Source organism: Lolium rigidum, chromosome 1, assembly GCF_022539505.1.
Source record: "Lolium rigidum isolate FL_2022 chromosome 1, APGP_CSIRO_Lrig_0.1, whole genome shotgun sequence".
NCBI lineage: Eukaryota > Viridiplantae > Streptophyta > Magnoliopsida > Poales > Poaceae > Lolium > Lolium rigidum.
The window spans coordinates 23,314,197-23,338,918 of record NC_061508.1 but is presented as its reverse complement, the minus strand read 5'-3'; the positions used below and the strand labels follow the sequence as shown (position 1 = coordinate 23,338,918).

General features: G+C 44.9%; 3 protein-coding genes across 3 annotated transcripts; 2 read left to right on the top strand and 1 right to left on the bottom strand.

Moving 5' to 3' along the window:
* Window positions 1-8,641: 8,641 nt before the first annotated feature.
* On the top strand, window positions 8,642-10,682 carry LOC124705415. Its single transcript, XM_047237145.1, has 4 exons — window positions 8,642-9,167; window positions 9,251-9,366; window positions 10,437-10,547; window positions 10,623-10,682. Exons 1-3 carry the CDS (start codon window positions 8,642-8,644, stop codon window positions 10,545-10,547), a joined length of 753 nt encoding a protein of 250 aa, XP_047093101.1. The 3' UTR covers window positions 10,623-10,682.
* Window positions 10,683-16,722: 6,040 nt separating this feature from the next.
* LOC124684783 lies at window positions 16,723-16,995 on the top strand. The gene has a single exon (XM_047219034.1). It carries the CDS (start codon window positions 16,723-16,725, stop codon window positions 16,993-16,995), a length of 273 nt encoding a protein of 90 aa, XP_047074990.1.
* A 6,579-nt stretch (window positions 16,996-23,574) lies between these two features.
* On the bottom strand, window positions 23,575-24,427 carry LOC124669477 (GDSL esterase/lipase At5g45920-like). Its single transcript, XM_047206098.1, has 2 exons — window positions 23,837-24,427; window positions 23,575-23,737 (listed from the first exon to the last, which is right to left on the bottom strand). The coding sequence occupies exons 1-2, from the start codon at window positions 24,385-24,387 to the stop codon at window positions 23,575-23,577; spliced, it is 714 nt and encodes a 237-aa protein (XP_047062054.1). The 5' UTR covers window positions 24,388-24,427.
* Window positions 24,428-24,722: the final 295 nt, after the last annotated feature.

Here is a 24,722-nt window from a genome sequence, read left to right as displayed (position 1 = left end):
CAAATGCTATATTATCTATGGTCAATCTATAGTCATCATCTATAATAGTTGGTTATATGAATATACTACTGTACTTATTATTTTATTAACACATGGTCCACCTTTCACTCTCCTATAAGCATGTACTAGAGCTGATTTTTGCATTATACCTCACTTACCTTCTCTCTTCCAACCAAGCAAGAATATGGTACTCTAATCCGTATAGCTAGCTGACTATGATTTATTGTACTTGATCTTAAAGAAAAAACTGACCTACAAATGGATAGAGCGCCCCTAGATATATTAATGCATCCGGCCTACGCAAAACACGACATTGGAGATGTACTACTTTATTAAAAAGAAAAAGAAAGCACCATGGCAACCACCATAGCGAGCAACAGAAACACATCAATAGTCTACATCTACAATGTCCTCCATTAGCAACAACCCAACCAAGTGAAGGCCCTATAACCGCAACACCTCCAAGAAAAAGGATGACACGAGCACATTGCTATTGCCGAATCCGACTATTGGAAGCTCAAACAAGAGTTTTCACCCCAGAGGGCAGATCTGGGAGCAAACTAAGCATTGGTTCAAGAAGAAAACTACACGATCGACGTTGTTGACCAGCAGTAACAATGAAGTCAAGACTTAGGGTTTTTACCCTAGAGATCAAGAATCAATAGTTGAAGGGTACAACCAAATCAAAGTTGTTAGACTGTATATATACTTAGAGCCTCTGTATTGTACTCCTCTGTATTGTACCTGTATTTGTACTCTCATGTACACTATAAATATAACACGCCAACCCTAGAAGGGTAATGTGCGTTTCCCGTACACTGTCTTACAAAAGTTACCCAGTGCTACCGCTACCGCTCCCACTTGCCAAGCCAATAGGTCCCTCGAAAATTTATCATAAACACGCAATATACCATCGAATATTGCGCACAGAGAAAGCCAATAGGCATGCAAACGATATATCTGTATGACCTATGGGAAGAAGGGACATTGCTAAACTTTGTGTGTCCGCTAGTCAAAGCCAAGGTCACTAGTGTACGTTAGTACTGTATGACCGTACGATCGCCCGATCAAGTGATGGCTGGGAGTCAGGAATGAAGATGTCATCGCATATATAAGCCAGTCCACCTAAATGGAGCGGAAGTTCATGCTTGCATGGAAGGATTGGAGTCGGCTCTACATGACTACATCAAAGCCATTTTCCAATTATTGTTGAGACTGACCGTTCCTAGCTAGTTGCTGCTTCCAAGAATAAATTGCAAGATAGATCACCTCTGGTTCATCTTGTCTCTGAACTCAGATTATTAGCTAGTCATGAGTGAGTTTGTGATATTGTAAAAGTGGAGAGATCATAGATTAGGGTTAGCCACAACCTCGCTAATATAGCGAGTTGATCATCTTTCCGTAACCTAATTAGGCTCGGGGCCTGATGATGTTCTTCAGATCCTGGAGCAAGACCTTCTTGTGACCCTCTCTGAAGCTCCTTTTTACCTGCAAAAAAAAAAAAAATGCATGAACATCCACATGTAATCCATGATCGGGATGAGGTTGCGGCTAGGGTTGGGAGGTCCCCAATATCAAGCAATATGGCTTGCGTTTTTTTCTTCTCTTCCTAATTGTGGTCCGGACTAGGTACTATATTTCATTCACGATGTCCTATGAGCTACCGGCCGGTTTGTGTAGTATTGTACTCGTAGCCTACTAATGTGTAGGGTGGTTACTGCTTTTAAGAGTAGCCATATAGATCCATCTCTTTTGCAAAGGGATTCTCTTATAAGAAACGGCAGGACCTACCTAGATCCATGACTCGATGGATCCCAACTTCAATTTGGTACGGCCGATCGATCAACTTAGAAATGGGCGTGTACGTACGTGGACACAACTCTTTCACAAGTTAATGGTTTGTACGTAGGGTGGATTGAGTATGGACAAAATTCATGCGGTGAATATACATATCCGGATGAAGGTTGCGGCGATCTTGCTGAAGATACCATTCCCACACGGAATTAAACCCTGACGTCATACTAAGCGGTTTCCAACCCATACAAATGGATCTTCGATAACGATGGTTTGGTCCAACAAACACAAAGTCGACACTTGTGCGCCGAAACATGCAAGATCGATCATGAGGGGCCAACGAAAGGTCTATCAGTACGTGCAACATGCCAATTTGTATTGGCGACATGGCCGACACCGCGCGCACACCGGCTGCGGCCATGGGCAGAAAGTTGTATCCCGTTTCTCTTCGGTGAGGTCATCGCCCCCGTCGTTAGCTCGTCGCCCTCAGTGCGACGCAGAGGCGATCTCCACCATCGCATGCCATGCTATGCTCAGTTTTTGTCGTAAACCGCTCTCGGCGAGCGCCTATAAGATGAGCCCGTCGTCGTGCAGCTACGTCGTACCGAACTCGATCACTCACCAGTCACCACCGGCCGGCACAGAGGTACCTACAGATTCTAGCATTCCACACGGCCGGTCGACGAAGTTAGCTAGCTAGTCCGATACCTCTCATGGCGTCCATGTCGAGCTCGTTGAGGATGCCGGCGCTCCTTCTCCTCGTCCTGATCCTGTCCGCTGTCTCGCGCAGTGAGGCTGCTGATCGCCTCCGGGCGCAGGGGGTGACCGGCGGCCGGAGAATGCTGGTCACTGTGAGCAATGCTGAGCCGGTGGGGACTGATCACTTGTCAGCTGCCAGGGCGGCGATGCCGTACTCTGAGTCAAAGAGGACCAGCCCCGGCGGCCCCGATCCTCAGCACCATTAAGCTAGTAGCCTCCGTCGGCCCAACGTGCAATCTCTTGCACGCAACTCGTCTACAACGACACCCGAAGTCCCTCGCTTGGTTACTCAAAACTGAGTTTTGTAATAGCTTCCATGTACGCGACAAAAAAACAAGTGTAATATTTCTAATTTTTACGCTCATCGAAAGAATAGAATAGAAGATATTTTAATTTAAAGACGCTATATATATGTATGCATTGGATCAACATGTACCCTTCAAATTTAGTGGATATGATGTTGGGCTACGGCCCTTTTTCACCCCAGAGATGATTCAGAAATTTTTTGAACCCGTGATCTCACGGGTGCGCCTATTGACCGCTTTAAGCGGACCGGACGATTGGCTCCGCGCACCTGTAGTACGAAGGATAGGCTTAAATAGGCTTGGCCCATTTAATCATACCATTTCGCTCGCACGTACCGTTTCACGTTACTGTTTGGCACGTAACTCTCCTTCATTCTCGCATTTCCGTTTCACGTTACTTTCTCCGTTTCGCTTTTCTTTGCTTTCTTTCGTCCTGTAGCTTTTCGCACGTAATGTTTGTAGCTGCTTCTTTTCTCCTTATACTGCTTCTTGATGCATTTTTTTTTCAGTTCCAGTTATTTCAGCAGATGATTCTTTCAGGTTATGCTACATAGTAATATGCTTCATCTGAAGAGAGAATTAGGTACATGGGCAGTTCGTCTCCTTCTCCTCGTCTATCAATAGGCTGCCCTCCTGTTTGCTACAGTCATTGACAACTTCATTGCCTGAAGAATCATCCCCGGAGATGGTTAGACATTTTGGTAGTGAAGGAGGATTTAATCTATAGGGAACATGAGGTCCTTTATGCACACTGTGTTTGTAGAGTAACATTATTCATTCAGATTCAGAATCCTGAAACCGCGAGTAGGAGGGAGAAATCTGATGCCGCGAGAGTAGGCTTCTTCGTGTTGAGTGTGTGGGTGGGCTGGCGCATTGTTCGCAATGTCGCTCGCCGTCTTGTAAATGTTCTTTGCTCCCTTCTATAAAGATTTGGTACGCCAATTTGGCGTATTCTCGAAAAAAAAAGAATCCTAAAACCCAAACAGTTTTTCGAGCAACCATGCTGCCTTTACTGGGAAAAGAAATTGTGACTTAGATACATGTGTTCAAAAGCTTAGTGCCCAAATGGAAAATCCCAAACTGATGGGGAGAATGTTCTTCTCTAATCTAATTTGTATACATCTTTGAGCTATAGTAAGATTTGTCTAGCTAGATGCTACCAATTTCTTAAAGAAGAATGCTACCAATTTATGGAATTAACATTCACAGTCCGGAATGCTAATTTAATTAAGATGCATTTTAATTATGATTACTTTGTGACCACAAAAACAAAACAAAAAACCCACACATGTATTTTTTCCCACCTTAGAACATTTTTGAAAAATGAACGGATTATCACGTTGAATGATTTTCAACTTAAACAATTTTTGAAAGATGAACAGATTTTCATGTAGTAGAATAGTTTTTGCCTTGAACGGTTTCTGTCGATGAACAAATGTGAAAATGAACACAATCCCATGTTGAACATTTTTGAAATAATGAACGGATTTCCATGTTGAACGGTTTCCATCTTAAACAATTTTCAAAAGATGAACGGATTTTCAAAAATAACAACGATGAAAGTTATATAAACATTTTTTAATTTTAGAATGGATTTTCAACCTTAAAAACATTTCTACTACATGAACGAATTCCAACTATGAAACAGATTCCAGCCTTCAACGGTTTCCGCCTTGAACGGTTTCCATCACCGAACAGATTTGAAAATGAAAGAACATTAAAAAAAAAGAATTTCCACGGTCCCCAACTTAAACAATTTTCAAAAAAATGAATTTTCCAAAAGGTTGGCTACATGCCTACATGAACGGTTTTCGTCATTGAACAAAATTCCAAGCATGAACGGTTTCCTTCAATAAGCATGAACAATTTGAAAATGAACGCATTACCACCTTGAACATTTTTGAAAAATGAACGAATTTCCATGTTGAATAGTTTCGAACTTAAACAATTTTCAAAGAAGAACGGATTTTTCCAGGTTGGTTAGATGAACGGAATTCCATGATGAACAAATATCCAAGCATGAAATGGTTTCCTTCTTTAAACATTTTTATAAGAATTGAACGGATTTCCACCTTGAAACATATCTATTACATAACGAATTTCAACTATGAACGGTTTACTCCTTAAAACAGTTTCCGTATACAAACAAATTTTATGAAATGAACGCATTTACACCTTCAACTTTTTTGAAAAAATAACGGATTACCAAACGGTTTCCAACTTAAACTATTTTTAAAATGCAGTCAACGACCTCATACTAATGCAAGAACAGTTTCCAACTTAAACAAATTTGAACAAGATGAACGGATTTTCCAAAAGATATGAACATATTTCCATGATGAACAAATTGCAACTATTATAAATGGATTTCCACCTTGAATTTCCACGGTCCCCAACTTAAACATTTTTGAATGGATTTCCACCTTGAACATTTTCCTATTACATGAACAAATTCCAACTATGAAACGGTTTCTGCCTTAAACAATTTACGTCTTTGAATTTTTTTGAAAATGAACAAAGTCCCACGTTGAACATTTTTGAAAAAATGAACCGATTACCACCTTGAACAGTTTCTAGACTTAATCAATTTCTAAAAATCAAACGGATTACCACATCGAACAAATTTGTTAATTGAATGAATTTCTACCTTGTACATATATGGGAGTTGAACAACTTTGAAAAATTCTAGTATCACACCTTCAAAAATTATGAGTAACGATCGGTTTCCCACTTTGAAAAAATTAATGAAAAATTCGAACGATTCACCATGTGAACTGTTTTTCAAAATCATAAACATTTTTCTTATTTCTTATTTCAACGATTTGCATGTAGAACAATTATTTCAAAAATTGTTCTAATCTGGAAAAAAATAAACTTGAAAAAGTCCTAAATTGAAAAAGTTCTGACCAGAAAAAACCGGTAGAGATACAAAGAAAAACTAACTTATAAACCAAAAAAACTCACTTGTCCGCGAATATGCTTTTTTAGAAACTTGTGAATACTTTTGTTTGATCTGTGAACATTTTTTTTTTGACCCGTGAACATTATTTTTTGAACATGTGAACATTTTTTAGACCACATATTTAAAAAAAATCCGTGAACATACTTTATTATCTAAATGATTTTCTAGTATGAACATTTATGTTATTCGAACATATTTCAAGATGAACATTTATGTTATTTGGGTAATTTTAAATATGAACATTTTTTAGTTGAACGATTTTTCAATATGTATATAATTATATTATTTGTTTTTAAATTAAACTATTTTATTTAAATAGATAAAAAATCAAAGAAAAACGTAAAACTATTTTTCTCATGAGCATTTTTCAGTATGTGAACATGTATTTATTATAAAAAGAGGCGAAAATATAAAAAACGTGAAGAAAAGAGAAAAAGAAAGAAAAAATCAAACCTAGGAAAACCAAGAAAACATGCCGGCGAAACTTTGTAAAGGAAAAGGCGAAAAAGAAAAAAGGAGAACGTGCGAAGCATCGTAGTTCCCGTAAGGAAGATCCAGACGCATTGAGAACAAAAAGAAATGGGCCAGGCCCATAGAGCGATAGAGTATGCGGCGCGTGTGATCGCGCCCGCATTAAGCGGTGAATAGGAATTGCCTGATCTCACTAAGCCTTGTACGCTAAAAAAAAAGGAAGAAGCTAAACGTCTGGTTCATATGGATGGATATAGAATCTCCCTCAATCTCACTATCATAGCGGGCACAAAGGCAAACTCAAATCACTTGGGATCCTCGGCTAGACCTATGGCTGAACAGTTGAAGGGCACACACAGATCAAACGCCATGTTCAGAGGTTAACAGAGAGGCACTGAGGAGTAGGGGCTGCATCAGCTAGACCTAGCATGGGAAGCCCGACCCAACTCGGTGGGCCGGGCTGAGCATGGGCTAAGAAACTATGTGATTTAGGCAATACCGCAATAGTCGGGTCAGGCCAGGCTTTTCCATGTTCCGGCGAAGCTCGGGCCTATGTTTTCAGCATCAGGCCGGCTTTTGTGGGCCCGACCTAGCCTAGATCGAGTTTTTCCTAGGTGTAGCGTCATCACTACACCGCGTGCCTTTTTGGTATTTTCTAGGGTTAATCATTCATCGATCTACCCACTAGGGAGAAGGTATAAAATCGTTTCTAGGACATGGATCATGGGCGCTCCCCATCCTACATTGTCCGTTTTGGTGGTAGCTAGAAGTCAGGAGGGAATTCTAACAGGGCATGGCCTATGTATACATGTGACCTGTGCGAATTTCTTACAACAGAGTGAAATGAATGTACAAGGCTAAGCAAAAGAATAATTCTAAGAATTTGTGCCTTAATTTTGAGCTCGTTTTTCTTCACTTCACCAAGTCCTAGCCTCTACCTAACTTTTTCAAATTTTATCCTCAAGAGTGGTTGTTGGGTATCCTCCTCATGTGGGTTGTGAGGATATGGCCTTATAAATCCTTTCAGGTGGCCTAGCAAGAGCCCATTACCCATTAGAGTTAGGACTGAGAGTCATTTTGGACATTGCACATGAGAAAAAGGAGATGGTAAGCCTGACGAAATCCCAGATTAGTCTCCATTGAAGAAAGGAGAAGAAAATCAAGAGCGAAGGGGATGATAGAATATTGAAGGAAGAAGCTAAAAAGGTTGTGAATATTAGATATCTACATTCAATACTTAGCTCTTGTGCCTCAAATTTTGTTAATGGCATCCAAGTATCTTGATGTGTGAGATCCTCTATTTCCTCTCTAGAGAAGAACAAGTTATGTCCCCACTTGATAATAGCGGAAGAAGACTTAGTCACCTTCAGCCGTGTTTTTTCCTGTCAAGTTGAGAAGTTTTCCACGTAAAAAATTATCGTCCTTGCGTGTTGATTGCTTATTGCCGCCTCTATGTGCCGAGAGCATATACGACTTGTCCTACCTACATGCAGAAATCAGCTACCTGTGTGTTGGGAGCACCCATACTTGTCCTCTGTTGGGGTAGAATCTGTTTCTCCATATATATTTGATGCATATGTTTCCTTTCATGATTGCAACGATTCGTGGAGTTAGTGCATTAGTGGAACTAAAGTTTACATCTTATTTCACTGCATATTTGATCACGTTTGAACATGCTATTTCCCAAAATTGACTTGGTTACTTCACATACTCTACAACGATGCTCCCTTCTTCCACAGAATCACGGATAAAAAGATAACATGTGTGTATATGCCTGCTACGATCATGATACACATGATTTTTGTATAAGGAAATAGCAGATTGGTTGCAAATCTTCATCTTTAGACATCACACTTCCTTAACCTGCAGCTGTTCCTAGCAATCTGCTCAAGCAGACGCCTTTACAAGCTGCAGCGCTCACAGAGATATACTTAGCTTCACATAATGACAATGCAACAACTCTATATTTTTTGTGATGTCCAAGTTCTACCAAAGAAAAATACTATGCAACTAGTGCTCTTCCTGTCATTTCCATCACTTGAGAAGTCACTCTCGTTGTAACCGACAACACTACACCACAGCACTAGATTCCCAACTGACGTTGGTCGGTAAAAGTCTAGTATACCAACTAACTGTCGGTCGGTAATGATTTTTTCGGACTGTCGGTCGGAGATAGTGGCCTATACTGCTAGACAGTCGGTCGGAAAAGTTGTATCATTTCGGGTCGAACCATGGGTCGGCAATACTCTCTCATCCCGTCCAACAGTCGGTCGGCAAGCAATACCGACCAACCGTGCGTGGCTAACTGGGCCGGCGAAGGCGCGCGAAAAATTGAAAGGCGTAGCGCGAAATGCCTGGCCCAAAAATTTCAGCTGCCGCCCCCCAAATCCAAACCGACACCCCACAGCCACACTTCCTATCTCAGAACAGAACCCTATCCTGCCCCACCCACGCGCCTGCAGTTCACTCCATCCACCGCGCCGCCGCCGCCGCTCCGCCTAGGCTCCCCTGCCGTCGCGCTGCAGGCAACCTGCCGGCGCCCTCCCATCAGCGGCTATTTTCGTCGGTCAGCCCACGAGCCCCTGCCATTGCGCGACCGTTGACCGCGTGTTCCTCCCGGCTTCCCGGTGCCGGCGTGATTCGTCGGCCTGCTAACGAGCTTCCAAGGGAGGGGCGCTTCGACGGACACCATACGCTGCCCGCAGTTCGCTCCTCCGCCACCTACTCGCTCCTGGTGACCAGGCGTTCCTCCTTGCGGCAGCGCGCTAGGTCGACCTGCTTACGAGCTCCCAATGGATGCGCGCTTTGTTGGCCTACTCGTGAAGTCCCAACGGTGGCTCCCTGCGACCCCCTGCCCCTGAAACTTCTACCTGCAGGTAAATCTATTTCTCTCTCACATACATGGATCTACATCTTCTCTATTTATCACTATATGTATCTGAATGATGGCACCCTGTAGAGTGTAGTCGGTGGGAAGGATGTTGTCTGTTGGATATAAGCAAAGCAAGGAAGGAGCGGGCCGAGGAAATCGATAAGAAGTGTACAAATATGCATCAAACATTCTGCTTTTCAAAGGTCCACTTCAGTAACTCTTTTTGACTATTGGACATTTATTAACCACTTCAATATAATAAGCAATTTAATATTCCATCATACAGCAATGCATGTCCAATTATTACCAAAATACAAGGAAACATCAGTACACATTCTTCTAAGTTCTAATGTACTTTTATCGATCCTTTCCCAGTAATCTGCACCCACTGGACAATATTATTTATTTATTGTAGTTGACAGTCTGTACAACCGACTACATGTTTGAGTAATGAATCTACAATTACATTATTCATTCATTAAAAAATTTCTCCTCGGAGCATTTGTAAAGCTCATAGGTCTTATTGGTAGCTATTTGCCATATAATTAAGAATATAGTTAAGACTTGATGGTCAGTCGTTTTTCACTGGTTGAAGAAGTTCTTGCTCAGTGTTACAAGACAGGTAGAAATAAACTGTTATATTCTTGCATTGTCTTAAGTTTATATTTGGCTTACCACATCAATTCTAGAATCGTCTCTCTAGACAACATGGTACTGTTATAAAATTACCTTTATTAGCATCTGATATCTTTCTTGCATACAAATTGAAATTGCCATAACCATCATGCAGCATGGAAAAAAAAAGGAATGATTACGTTGATTCTATTTATGATCTGTTATTCAAAGCTCAATGGTATATGCTGAGAAGTTACATAATTTTGCAGAAGGTGAGAAATGAATGACCATGCTGTGCATAATGCCCGCATGTACCAGTAGTACATTTACAAATTGCTTCTTAGCGTCATGAACATTTATTTTGTTCTAGTTAATATGTGAATGCCGAGAATGCGAGTTTTTGATATTTGAAATGATCTGAATTACTTCAAGCATGGAAAATTCCTAGTATGCGTGTACTCAAGTAATAGAATCACTAATATTTTCCATGAAGTAGATATTATTTCTCTATCTGTAATTTTATTGAGATTACTCCTATCTCCTGACTACAATACTGCTGCTTTCATTAATGCATTGCTGTTATCCTGATCTTTTCTTCTTTATAGGCAGCTCTGAAATATATGCCTAACCTACATCTTTCTGAAATAATCACTTTCAGATTGGCATGGATTTGCTTCTAAATGCACGGACTGGTCTTGAAGCAAGGTCGATCAAGACACTGTACGAGTGTTACTGTGTCACAAGGTCTATTGGATGGCCATTTAGCTAGGTAATTGCCAACACTGCGCTTTCTCCACAATTTGTGCAAGTGATGTGTGACGCTGACTTGTGATAATTTTGCTAGATATGCTGACTTGTGTATAGGTGACGTACAAGCCATAGCATCTTCCTTACCCATCGCAGAGTTATTTCTCTAACTCAGCTATGCAGTGAAATTATTTCAGTACTGAGATGTTTGTATCATGGTATGTTTAAGCAATAGGAAGATAGATTGAACCGTAAACTTTTCACATAGCGAGTTAGCGTCACATGATAATGCAATGAGCACTAGGCTAATGGTTTGATGGTCGTTGCTTAATTATTTAGATGAGTTTGATCCCCCTTCATCTATAGCTGTGAACAACTCATCATTACCCTAGCTGAAAAATCATTATACTTAGTATCAATTGTGGTTTTCTTTATATGCAAAATAGTGGGCTGCCATGGTGGCTAGCTGTGCACACCCTAGCAGCCATCCGATCTAGTGTATATTACACCAGATATACATTCGGGAGCACACTCCTCAAACGGATCAGGCTAACGCCGTCACCTACACAGCTGGCCAAGAGCACACTTTTCGAAATTTGAATCCACAGCAATACATATGTAATACACTTTGTAATACATAGACCCGCCAGTTCTCAATGCAAATCTGATGTAAAAAGGTTCTGGATCTTTACAAGTAAAAAACGGACGACATTTCCTATTACAGTAGCAGCTAGCCGATTCCACCATCAAATCTTATCATGGCTCACTCACGTTTCTCTGGTTAATGGTTGCACCCATGTAGTATGACCCAGGGCACGAGCTTGACTCCTTTATCGCTTCCTTCGCCTTTAGCCCTGCTGCCGCCGCCACCATGCCCGCCAAGTTGACGTCGGCATCGGCATCTCTGTAGTGTGCACACGATGGGCCAAGCTCGCCGTCGACATTTTCTTGCGCAATAGGGTGGCTGTCAAGTCGACGGGCGCCGTCCATGAGAAGACCGTCGGTGACGCGCTAAAGCGTACGCAAGCTGTTGGCTGCCCAACATCGCCAAGAACGGGCTCTCCACGGAGAGGTCGAGGGAGGATGGGCTGGCCTCCGCTCGCAGGCGGCCTGCGCGTGCGTGCTGGGTATTCGACCGGGCCTACTACCTCCAGCCTCGGCACAACAACAACAAGGTAAGAGAGATGGAGGTTGGGGTCGCCTGTGCAAGCCCTGCCTCCACCGGCCCCTTCATCGGCGGCTGTCGCAACCCAGGAAGCCACACGAAGCAAAGATCAAGGCGACGAGGAAGAGCACTACGGAGTCGGACACGAGGTAGGAGGAGTCGTAGGACGGCAGGAGCCATATTTTGGTGCAAAAGATTCGTCTCCTGCCTCCCTGATTTGCAGAAAGTTTGGGTGGCTTTCACGGGGAATCGTTTTTGTTTTGGTAATTAAGGAGAAGTATCTGGGATTTGGTTTGCTCCCGATTTTGCTTCATGCTTTTGTATAGTGTGGATTTGTGCTACAGATTTGGGTTTTCCAGATCAGTTTGTGGGTGCTAGAGCAACACAATTTGGGTACAGTTCATGTTATCATGTTTCTGTTTTTTGTTCTGATGGCAAAGTGCGAATAATTCTCCTTTCAAGAGACCTGGGTAAGGTCGTTGATATTCTGGCAATCTGCTTCAATCCAAACGCCAACCGCGCTGTCCAATGAAAGTGCATTTTCATGGTCGAAGAACCAACACAAAAGTCAGTCCATAGCACATGCAGTTTTTTCGTAGCTCAGTGAAACGCCAAACCAACTATCCAATGAAAGTGCAAATGAATCACTGGACGATACGAAAAAATAGGTTGAAGACTGCTGGACGCACTCTGCACACACCGGTGCCACGGATGGATCACTCTGCATATAACGGTTCAAAATGAGCAATGTCCGGTTGAGGAGTAATTTCAGTTGCAATTTTCATTGTACATATACAGCTACTGTCAAAGGCATGCAAATGCCAGCTCTTTCCATCCTGACATGGCAAAACGAACGACAGTGACGACGGTAGTTTCAAACGCAGTTCTGATGGTAATCCCAAGTTTTCACTTCAGGTATAGAACTTTGCCAGAGGGAGTCATTATAATAAATTCTTGCATAATAGACTGGCTGGCAACACTATTAGTTTTTGTTTGTACAACATAATCTTACTGTTTCATATATCCATACCAATTGATATCCACATCAAAATACAGATTACAGAGTTACCCATACATAATTTTATCCACATCAAAATACAGTATCCAAAATGTAACTACAGATCAAAATGCATCAGTATATGTAGTTACTTCCTTGAGAAAAGCAGTGGGTGCTGATTGCAAGATTAGCAATGCAAACTGGAGATTAGCTATGCAAAGAAAGAAGTTGGTGCTGAGTTATTTTGTCTTGCACATAGCAGCCGCTGCTGACTGTATACGATAGTGTAAAAACAGAAGTACAACACAAGTATATTGTGAAATGTATTTATGTTTGTACTACAGTTAGATTTACACTTCAACCGTTGCTCATATTCTACAATGTAGAATACAAAACTACACAGCTGCCAGCATGCTAACGGTTGTAACGGCCAAGACATGAACGTTACCTCACTCCACTTGTACACATGGTAATCTTTGATCCCATTGATTTGCATGCACACTATATCCAATGGCTAAAACAGGGTGCGCAGCTAGCCACCATGGTAGCAAATCCGCGTTGTTCTTTATATATAGTACTACTTCAGGGAAAGGAACCTTCGCCGACCTGAATGGCTGAATAGCATTACTATATCTTTACTGTGGACACCCCCTTCCTAATGTTTATTGAACTGTATATAACATGAGTACGTGAGTTTTTGATATTTGACATGCTCTGAATTGCTTCATGTAGAACGGGTACAGTTCTGGGCTCCATTTCTTGAAATTCTTAATATTGTACTAGTATGGAGAGCTCATGAATTTGAAGTTATCTTTTTCTTATTGAAGTAGTACCTCCGTTCTGAAATATAAGGCTTTTTAGCTTTCTAAAAAGGCTTATGTTTTAAGACCCTTATACATGAAGTTAACAATACAAATGACCTTAATTGTGCAGAGCTATGCTTTATACATTCTTTTTATAATTGCATTGTCTTACGAATGGACTGAGACTTGTTTACCTTCTACAGAAAATATACCAGAGGGGGAGAAACCATGAAACTGGCGGTTCACATCAATTGGATTTTTCGTGTAAAGGAGCAAACTATGAATTGCCAGATACATCCTTTAGCTATCACTTTGTAAACCTCTATGGTGTCTTAGGCACTGGACCATATTGTTTCCTCTATTTTAGTTACCTTTTAGTATATGAAAAGTACTTCTGTACGAGAATTAAATTGGTTCTGGTTTGACAATCTTCAAGGATATGCACATTACTGGAAACACTTTTGTATTGTGTTTGATGTTACTGTTATGGAATTTGCGGTTTGATTAATACTACATTGATAAATGACTGTCCCAAATATTGGAAGTTAATTAATGTTCCAACGCCATCCAGACTGTTTGGTAAAGATAATTGGCATGGGCAAGTGGGCAACAGAAGGTTGGTCGGCAAGTTATACACCGACCGACTGTTGGTAGGAAAACAAAAGTTGGTTGGAGAAAATTAGTCGGTCGGGATAGTATATGTTGGTCGGGAATGAAATTGTAGAACCAACAAACAGTCGGTCGGCAAAGAGATGTCGGTCGGCAAAGGTCTTTGCCGACTGGACTTTCAGTGACCGACCTTATTGGTCGGTAAAACCCTTTCCCAACCGACGTTCTGTCAGCGAAAGCTGCTTTCCCAACCAACTTATCTGTTGGGGTTCTAATGCTGTGGTGTAGTGCAAATCCTAAAATTTTCCTTGACGAGGGGTAACCTCGGTAATGTCCATGGTTATGGATTTGGATTTCAGGGAAAGAGGTGCGTTGGTGATTTCGCCGGCTTATCAGACAAACAAGGTGATCCGATGTTATTGATGGAAAAAACACAAAGTCGTTGAGTTGCTAGAGTAGATCTAGGGTTACATCGATTGTGCTATGAACTAATCTGTCTCTCCCCATTGGCTCCTCCCGTCCTTTATATGAGAGGCCAGGTCCCAGAGTCCAATCCGGATCGGTTACAAATAAACCTATGCCAATGTCGGCTACTTGGTGGGCCTTAAGTTGTTCTTCGCGTCTGGTTTCTGATCTTCGGATGCTTCCATGTCCTTTATTTATTATGGACTTCAGCACCTCCTTCCTAGAACCATACCAGGGACGCCAAAGATGCGGACCCAATAGATCATCCTCATGTCACTCCTTTTCTCAGATACTAGCTTGCAGCCAAGTGAAACAACCGCCTCTCATGTATCTTGATATGCGCTTCAGAACTTCCATAAGAGAAATTGTGTGTGATTCCATGAACCTACTCACATTAATTCCCAAAGAGAATGAAAAATCAGTCCTAGTATTGATTAGATACCTCAAGCTCCCAACTAAGCTACAATATGTAGTGGGATAAACCTTGTCTTTTCAGCTTTGGTTTAGTTACTTGACGTGTATTGTGGTCACTCATTCCAGCTTTTTCAAGTATGTGTTCAATACATAGCTAGCCTCACAAAGAATTATGACATCTTCAGTACGAGTTACCTCAACTCCAACTTCCAAGATAGCAACTTAAGATCTAGAACCTTTTTTTTTGTTTCACCCTTAAAATTTGCTCCGTCCCGAAATGTAAGGTGTCTAAGATTAGTCAAAAGTCAAACTTTACTAACTTTGACCAAGTATTTAAAAAAATTTTTTACATCTAACGGACATATGAAGAAAATATACTTTATGGTGAATCTATTCATGTTGATTCAAATGTTTATATTTTTACGTATAAACTTGGCCAAACTTAAAAAACGTTGACATTTGACTAATCCTTAGACGTCTTTAGGATGGAGGTAGTATTTCTTCAGGCTTTTAATCTGTGATGATTAGATCATCTACATATATTCCTACTAGCAGTCTTCTTTCACATTTACTTCTGCACGGTACACACCATGCTCCAGTGGACATCTTGTAAAGCTAAGTTCTAGCATACATGAGTGCAGTTCGTTTTGTGAAAACTTTATTGCATCATTCAGTAGGAGTTCAACGGCCAAATTACAAATATATTATTTTATAATAAATCTTGCTATCTTGTGTGCCGGGCGATAAGCTTGAAGTCCACATATGTACTTTTTGCCAAATGGAACTCATAAAAAAGATGGTAAAAAAGATAGAAGCTCGATGACACCATGGAGCTCAAATCCAATTTTGCAAGGTCGATGGAGCTACAGATGGTGCACGTGGACACAACCTTTTGTCAAATTAATTGGATCATGTGCCTACGTAGTGGATCGAGTATGGACAAAAAGTTGGTCATGTGGACAAGCAAATTCACGAGTAATGCTACACTTACGGGCAGATTGCTAGCGATATCTTGTACAAACACATCTGATTGGAAGGAAAGACGCCAATTGTTGCGAGAAAATTTCTCTGGCAGCTATGTGATCGGTATAGCTATGTGATCGACACGTCTTTTTGTAAAATAATTCCATTACCTGCTTTCCCTAAGTGCAGGATTATTTGAAACAACCAAACAAGTTACTACATGTTAGTTTCGAGATTGCGGCGCTTTGCTTATTGGCATGAAGTGATCTGGTTCAGGATACCGTTCCCACAGAGATTGCTCATGTCATGCAACGGTTTCCCAACTCTGGCGTACAATGAACCAAGATAATGTGGGTTGGTCCAACAAACGAAATTAGTCAGCTATGCACCAAAACATGCATGCATGCGAGTTGAGGGAACTAAAGATAGTAATGTTGAATTTTGAATGTGCAACATGGCATAAGATAAACTTACCGACACCGCCGGACCATTAACAGAAGAGAAGGTTGCCCTGTTTTTTATTCGATCGGTGAGGTCATCGCCCCCGTCGACGTTTGAATTCGTTCTTCGCGGCGGTCAGTGCGACACAGGCGAGAGCTCCACCATGGGTCCATGGCAATGCTTAATTTTGTGGTAATTAACGGCCAAACCGCTCGCTCGCTTCGCACTTCGGGCGCCCCTATAAATCAGCCGTCTTCGTGTAGCTGCGTCGTACACCGAACTCGAACACCACCGATCACACGACGAAGCTCGCTAGCTAGTCCGATATCCCAAACCTCCCATGGCGTCCAGCTCGATCTCGTTGAGGATACCAGTAATGTGCGCCATGATCCTGTTGCTGCTGTCCGCCGTCCGGTGCTGCGAGGCCGACGCCGATCTCGTGCAGGTGAAGACCGTCGGCTTCGGTCGGAGAATGCTGGTCGACGGGAGCAATGGCGCCGTCGTATTCTCGCGGCCGGTAGACTCTGACCACTTGTCAGCTGGGAGGGCGGCGATGCCGTACTCTGAGTCGAAGAGGACCAGCCCCGGCGGCCCGGACCCTCAGCACCATTAAGCTAGTAACCTCGATGACTCGATCGCCCCGACGTGCAAAGCTCTTGGATGTAACTCGTCCTTTTAGGGACGACATACCATGCGGTTAGCTGAAATATCTAAAAGTCCCTCGGCTTCTAGATGATTACTACTCAAACATGAGTTCTGTAGTTCATGAAGGAAGCAAGAAAATAAAGTCAATATATCACACTTTCCGGACATTTTTCCTTGGTTTTTATTTACTACTTCTGTCCATAAAAGAATGTTGAAAGTTTATCTAAATTTAGATATATCTAGATACTCTTTAGTGTCACTAGTAGAAAAATGGGTATCCGTCTAAGCCATATATACCGGATTCCTTACGAACCGGTACGAAAGGGAGCATTCGTACCGGTTCCAGGCGTGAGACATCTATACCGGTTCGTAAGGGCCCTTTTATACCGGTTCGTGTTACGGTTCATTAGGCTACTACATAGATGTACTCCCTCCATGCCCGGTTCATTAGGCTATTACATAGTTCGAGAATTTTTTTGACCATTAATTTAATCAATAAAATATGGATTTATTTTGCAAAAATTATGCCATTAGATTCAATATTAAAAAGAAGTTTCTCAGTGTTATAATTTTTGTGGCATATATTCTATATTTTGTTGATCAACTTAATGGTTAAAGTTTTTTTATAAACTGTATAGAGGCAGTAGTCTTCCTTCACAATTAGGGTGTGTTTGGCAACTAGTGAGGTCAGATATTCATATTCGTATCTCACCTAACTTAAAAATGTTATCAAGTGTCGTGGTTTAAGTTTAAATTTAATTCAAAATTATGATATTTATTATGTATCAGAGGGATTAGGTAAGTTAGATTGAATATGATGTTGGGCTACGCCTTTTTCCTCCAGCTAAGCACTTGTATTTTGGGCTATACAAAGCATAAAATTCATGGGAAATTAAGAATTTTTGTTCCTATTTACAACCAAAAGTTCATCTAAAATAAATTTTTTTCACCAAAACTTTGCATACATATACAGGGCATGTGTAGGTATTCATGGATTTATTTTTCTCGTGATTTTTCAAACTCAAAAGTACAATCTTCGAATTTTTAAAATCTGAGCACACTTGTGCTCCGGTGCTGCAAGTCCTTTTTCGTTGATATCTCCTTTGAGAGAGAAGGGAGTAAGGGGCAAGGACTGGTGTACCCGTACGAATAAAATCTTGGAGGGGGCTGATTGGATTTTTTCCTATCTGCTCCTTTAGGTCTCCCGTTCCCCCTCGTCGCTCCCGTGGGCGACGGGAGGGAACCCTAGCCGCCACCGGCCCAGACCCCCTCCCCCTGCTCCTCCCTCCCCTCGCCGCCGCCGGAGGGCGTCGCCGGGCAAAGCCCGGCGCCGGCGGCGGCGGGGATTCCTCTCCCCTCGCGCGGAAGCCTTGGCGCGGGCCGACGCGGCCGGTGAGGGCGGCGCGCTCGACGAGGGCGCGGCGGCGCGGCTGCCTCGGCGGCGGCGTGGTGGCCTCGTGGCGTGGCGGCGACCCCGTGCTCGGAGGCGGCGGCGCCCTCGGGCGGCCACCAAGTCCGGCGGCGGGCGGCGCGGCCAAGCTGTAGGGGTGGCCGGCGACGGCGACGGCGGCTGGGGATGGCGGCGACGGCGCCGGGGCAACGGCGACGGCGCGCGGCGGCGGTGGTGCTGGGCGGCCGGAGTTGACATCATGGCGGCGCGGGCTTGCCGGCTCGGATCCGGGCCCTTTGGGCCCGATCCGGGTTTGGCGGGCCCCGGCCGTCCCGCCCTCCGGCGCTCAGGTGCGGCCGGGCACCTCCTCCTTGTCCGTCCTTCTCGGCTCCGAGCGCAAGTGCTGCTGCTCCGGCCGGGTTGGGCGGAACCCTACGCCATCTTGGCGTGGCGGCTCGTGGCGTCCGCTCGGCGCTGGTGACAAGGTGGACGATGCTGGGTGGCCGGCGATGCTCTCTGAGGTGGATGCGTGCAGTCCCGCAGTCCCGCAGCGACCCACCCCATGGTGGCACCTGCGCCGCTAGCGGCTCAGTAGTGCCCCTCTTAGGCAGCATGTCCCTTTGTGGGCATGGCTGCCCCCGAGCTGGCGCGCTGGACGTGCTGCCGGCGGGTTGCGCTACCAAGGCTAGTGCTTTGAGAGAAAAGGGTCAGCGCAGGAGGTCTTGGCGATGGATGATAGTGCCTGCAGTGGTGAGGATCCATGCTCTGGGCGAAAGCCACCGCCTTTGGGGCCGGTGACGGCGACGCCTGAGGGCGCCGTTTTCCTCTTGTGGCGTCACCGAGGAGTTTCGGCACCTCCCTTGCCTAGGGTCTCATGTTCCGGGTGAAAACCTCAGATTTGGCTAGCCAAATCGGGCGACGACGGCGTCTTGGACGTCGCACCCTCCTTGGAGGCGTCGTCTTGGGAACTTGAGTTCGGGCCGTAGATCTTCCTCGTGGATCTCAGCGCTGACCACATGGGAGGTGTCTTGCGATGCAGGTAGCGCGCCAGCCTCTCGAGTAGTATCGCGGTGGCTTGCGCGATGAGGATCTTCCTCGATCAGCGCGAGCATGCCTCTGGATGAGCAGTAGTGGGCTGGCCTCTGTGTTTGTTGGCGGGCTGCTGAAGACTGCACGCTTGCACGTCTGTCGAGGTTGCCGGAAGCTAGCCGCTGCGCCGACGGCGTTCCTCGGATTTGGGTCGAGGCCGGAGCAGCAATGCTCCCAGCTGAGCCGTGGTGGGCTCGCGGGATTCAGGTGGTACGCGTCTTGGCTGCAGCTGGCAGGTTCTTCATAATTTCGACGATGCGCGAGCACTGCGACTTTCATCGGCAAGGGTTCTGTCTTGCGGAGGAGCTCACTCTGTAGTGTCCTGGAGGAGCACTCGACGGATTTCGGCCTTTTTGTCGTAGTCTAGTTTGAGTGTCGGGTGTGTTCTGTGGGTGTCGGCCTTTTCTTAGGCTTGTAATGTAAACTTCCTTTCTATCAATGAATCGAAACGCAAACCTTTTGCGTTTTCGCGAAAAGAGATAAGTGATTAAATACCGGATGAGATTTTCAAAGAAAAATTTAATTTAAAATTAAAAAGTGTCCAAACATTCTGAATATAATGTTCTGAGAACCTAAACAAATAGGCTGGGACATGGGATTATAGCGGAGGGGAAAAACATACAGTTTATTATATGACAATCGATCGGACATGTTATACTTTTAATAATTGATTTTTCCGTTGCACAATTTATATTATGTTTGTTCAGTTAATGATCTACGAATGCATATACTGGGACCGAGGGACTACCTTTGACATTGTGGCTTCATTAGTTGGTCCTCTTTCTCTTTTTTGATAAGAAAGCCCTTTTTTGTGATATGAGACAACACCAACAATCTGAGAAGAGGAGAAAAGAGAAGCCATGTGACGGGAAACCCTATACACCGTCTGTGTGCGGGAATACGCCCTGCTAGTGAGGGCGTGTAACTGGGCTAGCCAACTAGCGAGCAAGGTCTAGTTTTCCCTAGGTTTTCTCTTTTTTTTTTTTAGTTTGGCGGTTCGTTTTGTTATGCGGTTTTTGATGTTTTTCTGTGTGTTTTTTCAGTTTAACGTGGTTTTTATGAGATTTTCAAATTTTTGAAAATGCTCAGATTTGAGAAATGTTCAAACTAAAAAGAATGTTTGTACTAAAAATTGTTCAAATTTAAATTTTCATATTAAATATTATTCAAAATTAAATATTGTCCAAATTCTAAATTTATTCGAATTTTAAGAATGTTTAGATTTAAAAGTTTCCCAAATTTTAAATTTTGTTATGTTTTAAAAATGTATGAATTTGAGAAAAAATACCTATTATTGGACCATTTATGGAGCGGCCTAGGAGGGAGGCGCTAAGTGTGTGCGTTATTCCGGCACACACTGGAGCGGGAGGTAGCCCCCTTGTGACCCTGAGGGTGTGTTTGGTAGGCTGGGTCAACCCAGAGATTCCCATCTCAGCAGAGAATTTTAGAGAAATATGTGTTTGTTAGCCCGGGTCATCTCATCTCAGCCATGCCCACCTCATACAAAAAAGAGCTCTCAGCCTAGCCCAGTTGAGAAGCTCAAATCGAGCTTCACAACTCGGCCTGGGCGAGCTCATCCCGCAAAATGCCCCACTCGCCCGACTCAGACGCCCCCCCAGACCCTCACCCGGTCAAACTCCACCCCCTCATTCTTCCTTTCGTTTTTCTTTTCTCCCGTGAGCCCTGCGCGAGCTGAAGCCGTGTAGACGCCGGGGAGCTCCACATCGGCCGCCAGCAGCACGCCGGCACGCTCCTGCACCGCCAGGTCCGACGAGGCACTGCCAGGGCCGACCACCGCCGTCAGGGCCTCCTTGCGTCGCCCCACACCCGACGACGGCGCGCCAGGGCTGACCACCGCTGCCAGAATCGCCGCTATGCCGCCACGACGTCGGAGCCGGCCACCGCCCCACGGCCGTCGGCCCTTCATCCTCCCGCGCCGGGCAGAGGCAGCAGGCCCCGCCGCCGACGCCCCTAGCCCCTGCGCGGGTCGCCATCTCTCCCTGGACGCCCATCGCACCGCGCGGACCACCGCCTCTCCCTGGACATTCGAAGGCGACCCGACGGCCAGGAACCGGACGTTCTCGACGCGGCCGGCCGCCACCGCCGTGCAGTAGCTCCAATGGCCGGCGCTCCTCCCCAGCTCGCCGCCGGCAGAAGCTCTAATGGAACGGACCCGATTGCTTTTCTGTTTTTTTGTTTAAGGGTCTTTTTGTTAAAAAGCAGGACGATTTTGTAAAACAGCTGTGATACATGCTCAGCTCAGCACAAATGGTACCAAACAACATCTCATATGAGCATAGCTCAACACATACACGGGTGCCAAACATGTGATGTTTCTCAACTCAACTTGGCTGAGGTCACCATGTATGGGTAGAGAGAGATATTCTGAGTTGCCCCGGTCTACCAAACACACCCTGAGTGTGCCGGTGGACACTAGAAATGGGATCCAGGTGGAATCAATGTTCTTCTTTTGCTCTAGTTTGAAAATATCGAGGTGCGTGGGGAGGCGGTGTGGTGCACACCGCTGGCCTTTCAACGGCTTCGTGCTAGGCATCTTGCTCGGGGCAGAGACCATTTGGCCTGTGCGAGTGTGTGTTTCATGCGTTCGCTTGCCTCCTCTTTCGTCAGAGGGGGTGGTTGACTGACGAGTGGCAGCATGGGGGCCGCTGGCTCGCCTGAATAATGGTGGTGGTATTGGGTTCCTCTTGCACCAAGACGAAGATCCATTTGATGTTTGTCCCCTTTAATTTGGACGGGTGTCGAGTTTTGGAAGGCTCCGCCAGCAAATTCCATTGGGCGCATAATGCCTGGAGATTGCTGGATCGAGTGGGATTCGGTCATACGCAGCCATGTTGTTTTCGATCGTTTAGTTTTAGGAGAGAGCATCGCTAAGAACTGCTATATGTTTCCATCTTGGGACATGTTTCGTTCCGTCGTGAAGTCCAAGGCTGAGAATGTCATGGAAGTCGAGACTCGAGAACTAGTAATGGTGGTTCAAGTCTTTGCGGTGATGAGGAATTTTCTTGGTGATTCAAAAACTCGTAGCAGCGGTATGCAAGTGGGGGCAATATCATATGAGAAGTTCATAGTCTAACCTTTCAAGGTGAAATTCAAGGTCTAGCTTTAATCGGTTGTGTCTGACAATGACATTGTTGAAAGCATTGTTTTGAGAGCGGGAATTATCTCCAGTGTGATAACTAAGATCTATGATTAGGCGACGACGGCGCATGTACACTGTCTCCTTAGAGCGCTTTTGAAGAATTTAGTCTTCAGCTACTATCTTGGTGGAGATTGTATTTCTGCTACGAAAAATAGATCATTGTAGCGGGGCTTTTCTTTTTTAATTTTTTCTTCCTTTTTAAGGTCGTGTGTATCGTGGTGCAATTAGGCTGTTGCATTGTGGCTAGATGTAATTAATATCTTCACGTTCCTTTATAAAAAAAAAGTTTGGGCTATAGTTGTTTTACTAGATGCCCAAGTATTTCGTACACTAGAGCCCAACAATGCTCCCATGCAGTGAAAAATATTGAAACGGGCTCTCTTCCGTCGCCGCATCGAAGCGACGAAATCAAAAACTCACTTGATCGGCAAGCCAAATCTTTTGGCATGATACTCACAAAATTACAGACTGCTTCTGGGGTAGTATAAATTTGGGATGAACAATTAGAGTGTGTTTGGCATCCATTATTTTGTTTTATTTCGTAGAAATAATATAAAATCGATGAAATTATTTTATTTTATCTTGCATAAATAAAATGAAATGAAATTAATGACATCATTTTATTCGGCAAATTTAAGGACATGATATGGGCATGAGATGAAATTTTCAATTGTATTCTTTCGTGGCAGCCGAACAAGGTTATTCTCTAAATCATAGATGAATTTCTTGGTTCCGCGGCCCAAGTCTTTATTCCACATTCCTTTAACAAATGACGAATGCATACAATACAACAGCCCCTAAAACGAATGCATGCAAACAAACGAATCCAGCACGATAATCATCTTGTGTATGTAGATAAAGAACGGAATTCCCCAGCTAGCAGATCGATCGACGGAGGAATCTCGTCGTCACTCCTGGAAGTACTTGACGGCGTCGTTGGGATCGATGTCGCTGCAGAGCGGCAGGTCAGCCGGCAGCACCTCCAAACTCAAATTGGCGTCTCCCAGCGCGAACACCACCTCCTCGAACAGCAGCCGGTTCCCCAGCGGCGTCAGGTGGAGCCCGTCGTCCCTGCACCATGGATGGAGAGGGTCAATAAACAACTCGCATGCATAAGACAGAGCGGCGCGTCTTGTCGTGTCGCGATGCCTACGGCGGTCGGCGGCGTACCTGAGGAAGGAGGTTTCCCAGCCGGGAAACTTCTGCATCCTGGACCAGATGTCGATGACCCGAAGCCCGGACTGCCTCGCCACCTCCATGCACGCGTGGGCGTACCGCCCCGTAACCTCGTTGGTCCGCTCGGGCAGACCGGACATGTCGCCGCCGTAGGGGTACCGGACGCGGCCGCGTTCGTTGACGGGGGGCGGCGTGATGAGGATGACCGCCGCCGACGGCCAGCGCGTGCGGAGCATGGCGCAGATGGCGCGGAGGTTGTCCTTGTACTCCGGGAGGGGCACGTGCTGGAACGCGCTGGCCCGGTCGGGGAGGGACGCGTCGTTGGCGCCGAAGAGGACGGTGACGGCAGCGACGGCGGAGCGGGGGACGGCGGCGATGGCGCGGCCGGCGACGAGGGACGCCCAGCGCGTGTTGTAGCCGCTGTAGCCGCGGAGGACGACGTCGGCGGAGCGGGAGTAGTGGTTGGCCAGGTGCGCGCCCCAGCCGCCCTCCCCGAACGACTCCTCCGTGATGGAGTCGCCGAACAGCACGATCGACGGCCTCATTGATGCCCTTGTCGTCCTCGCAATGTGTACTGTACTTGCAGCTGCCGGCCGGGACCGGACACGAATCTGATCGATGACTTCGAACTCAAGCAGTACGTCCCGTGCTGAGCTCGATGAGATTGGCATGGATCGCTGCGAGGGTATATATACACACGAACTGAGGCGGCAAGCTAGCATGCGACGAGAGCGAGCGTACGGACGCATGTGTGGTGACCTCACGTCTGACATATTAGTTCGAAACCTCGGATCTGTGCTACGGACAAACTGAATACTACTCGTTCTCGGTCCTGTTGCCATGTTTTCTGGTGACCTACGTAGCCGGTTCCTGCTCATGT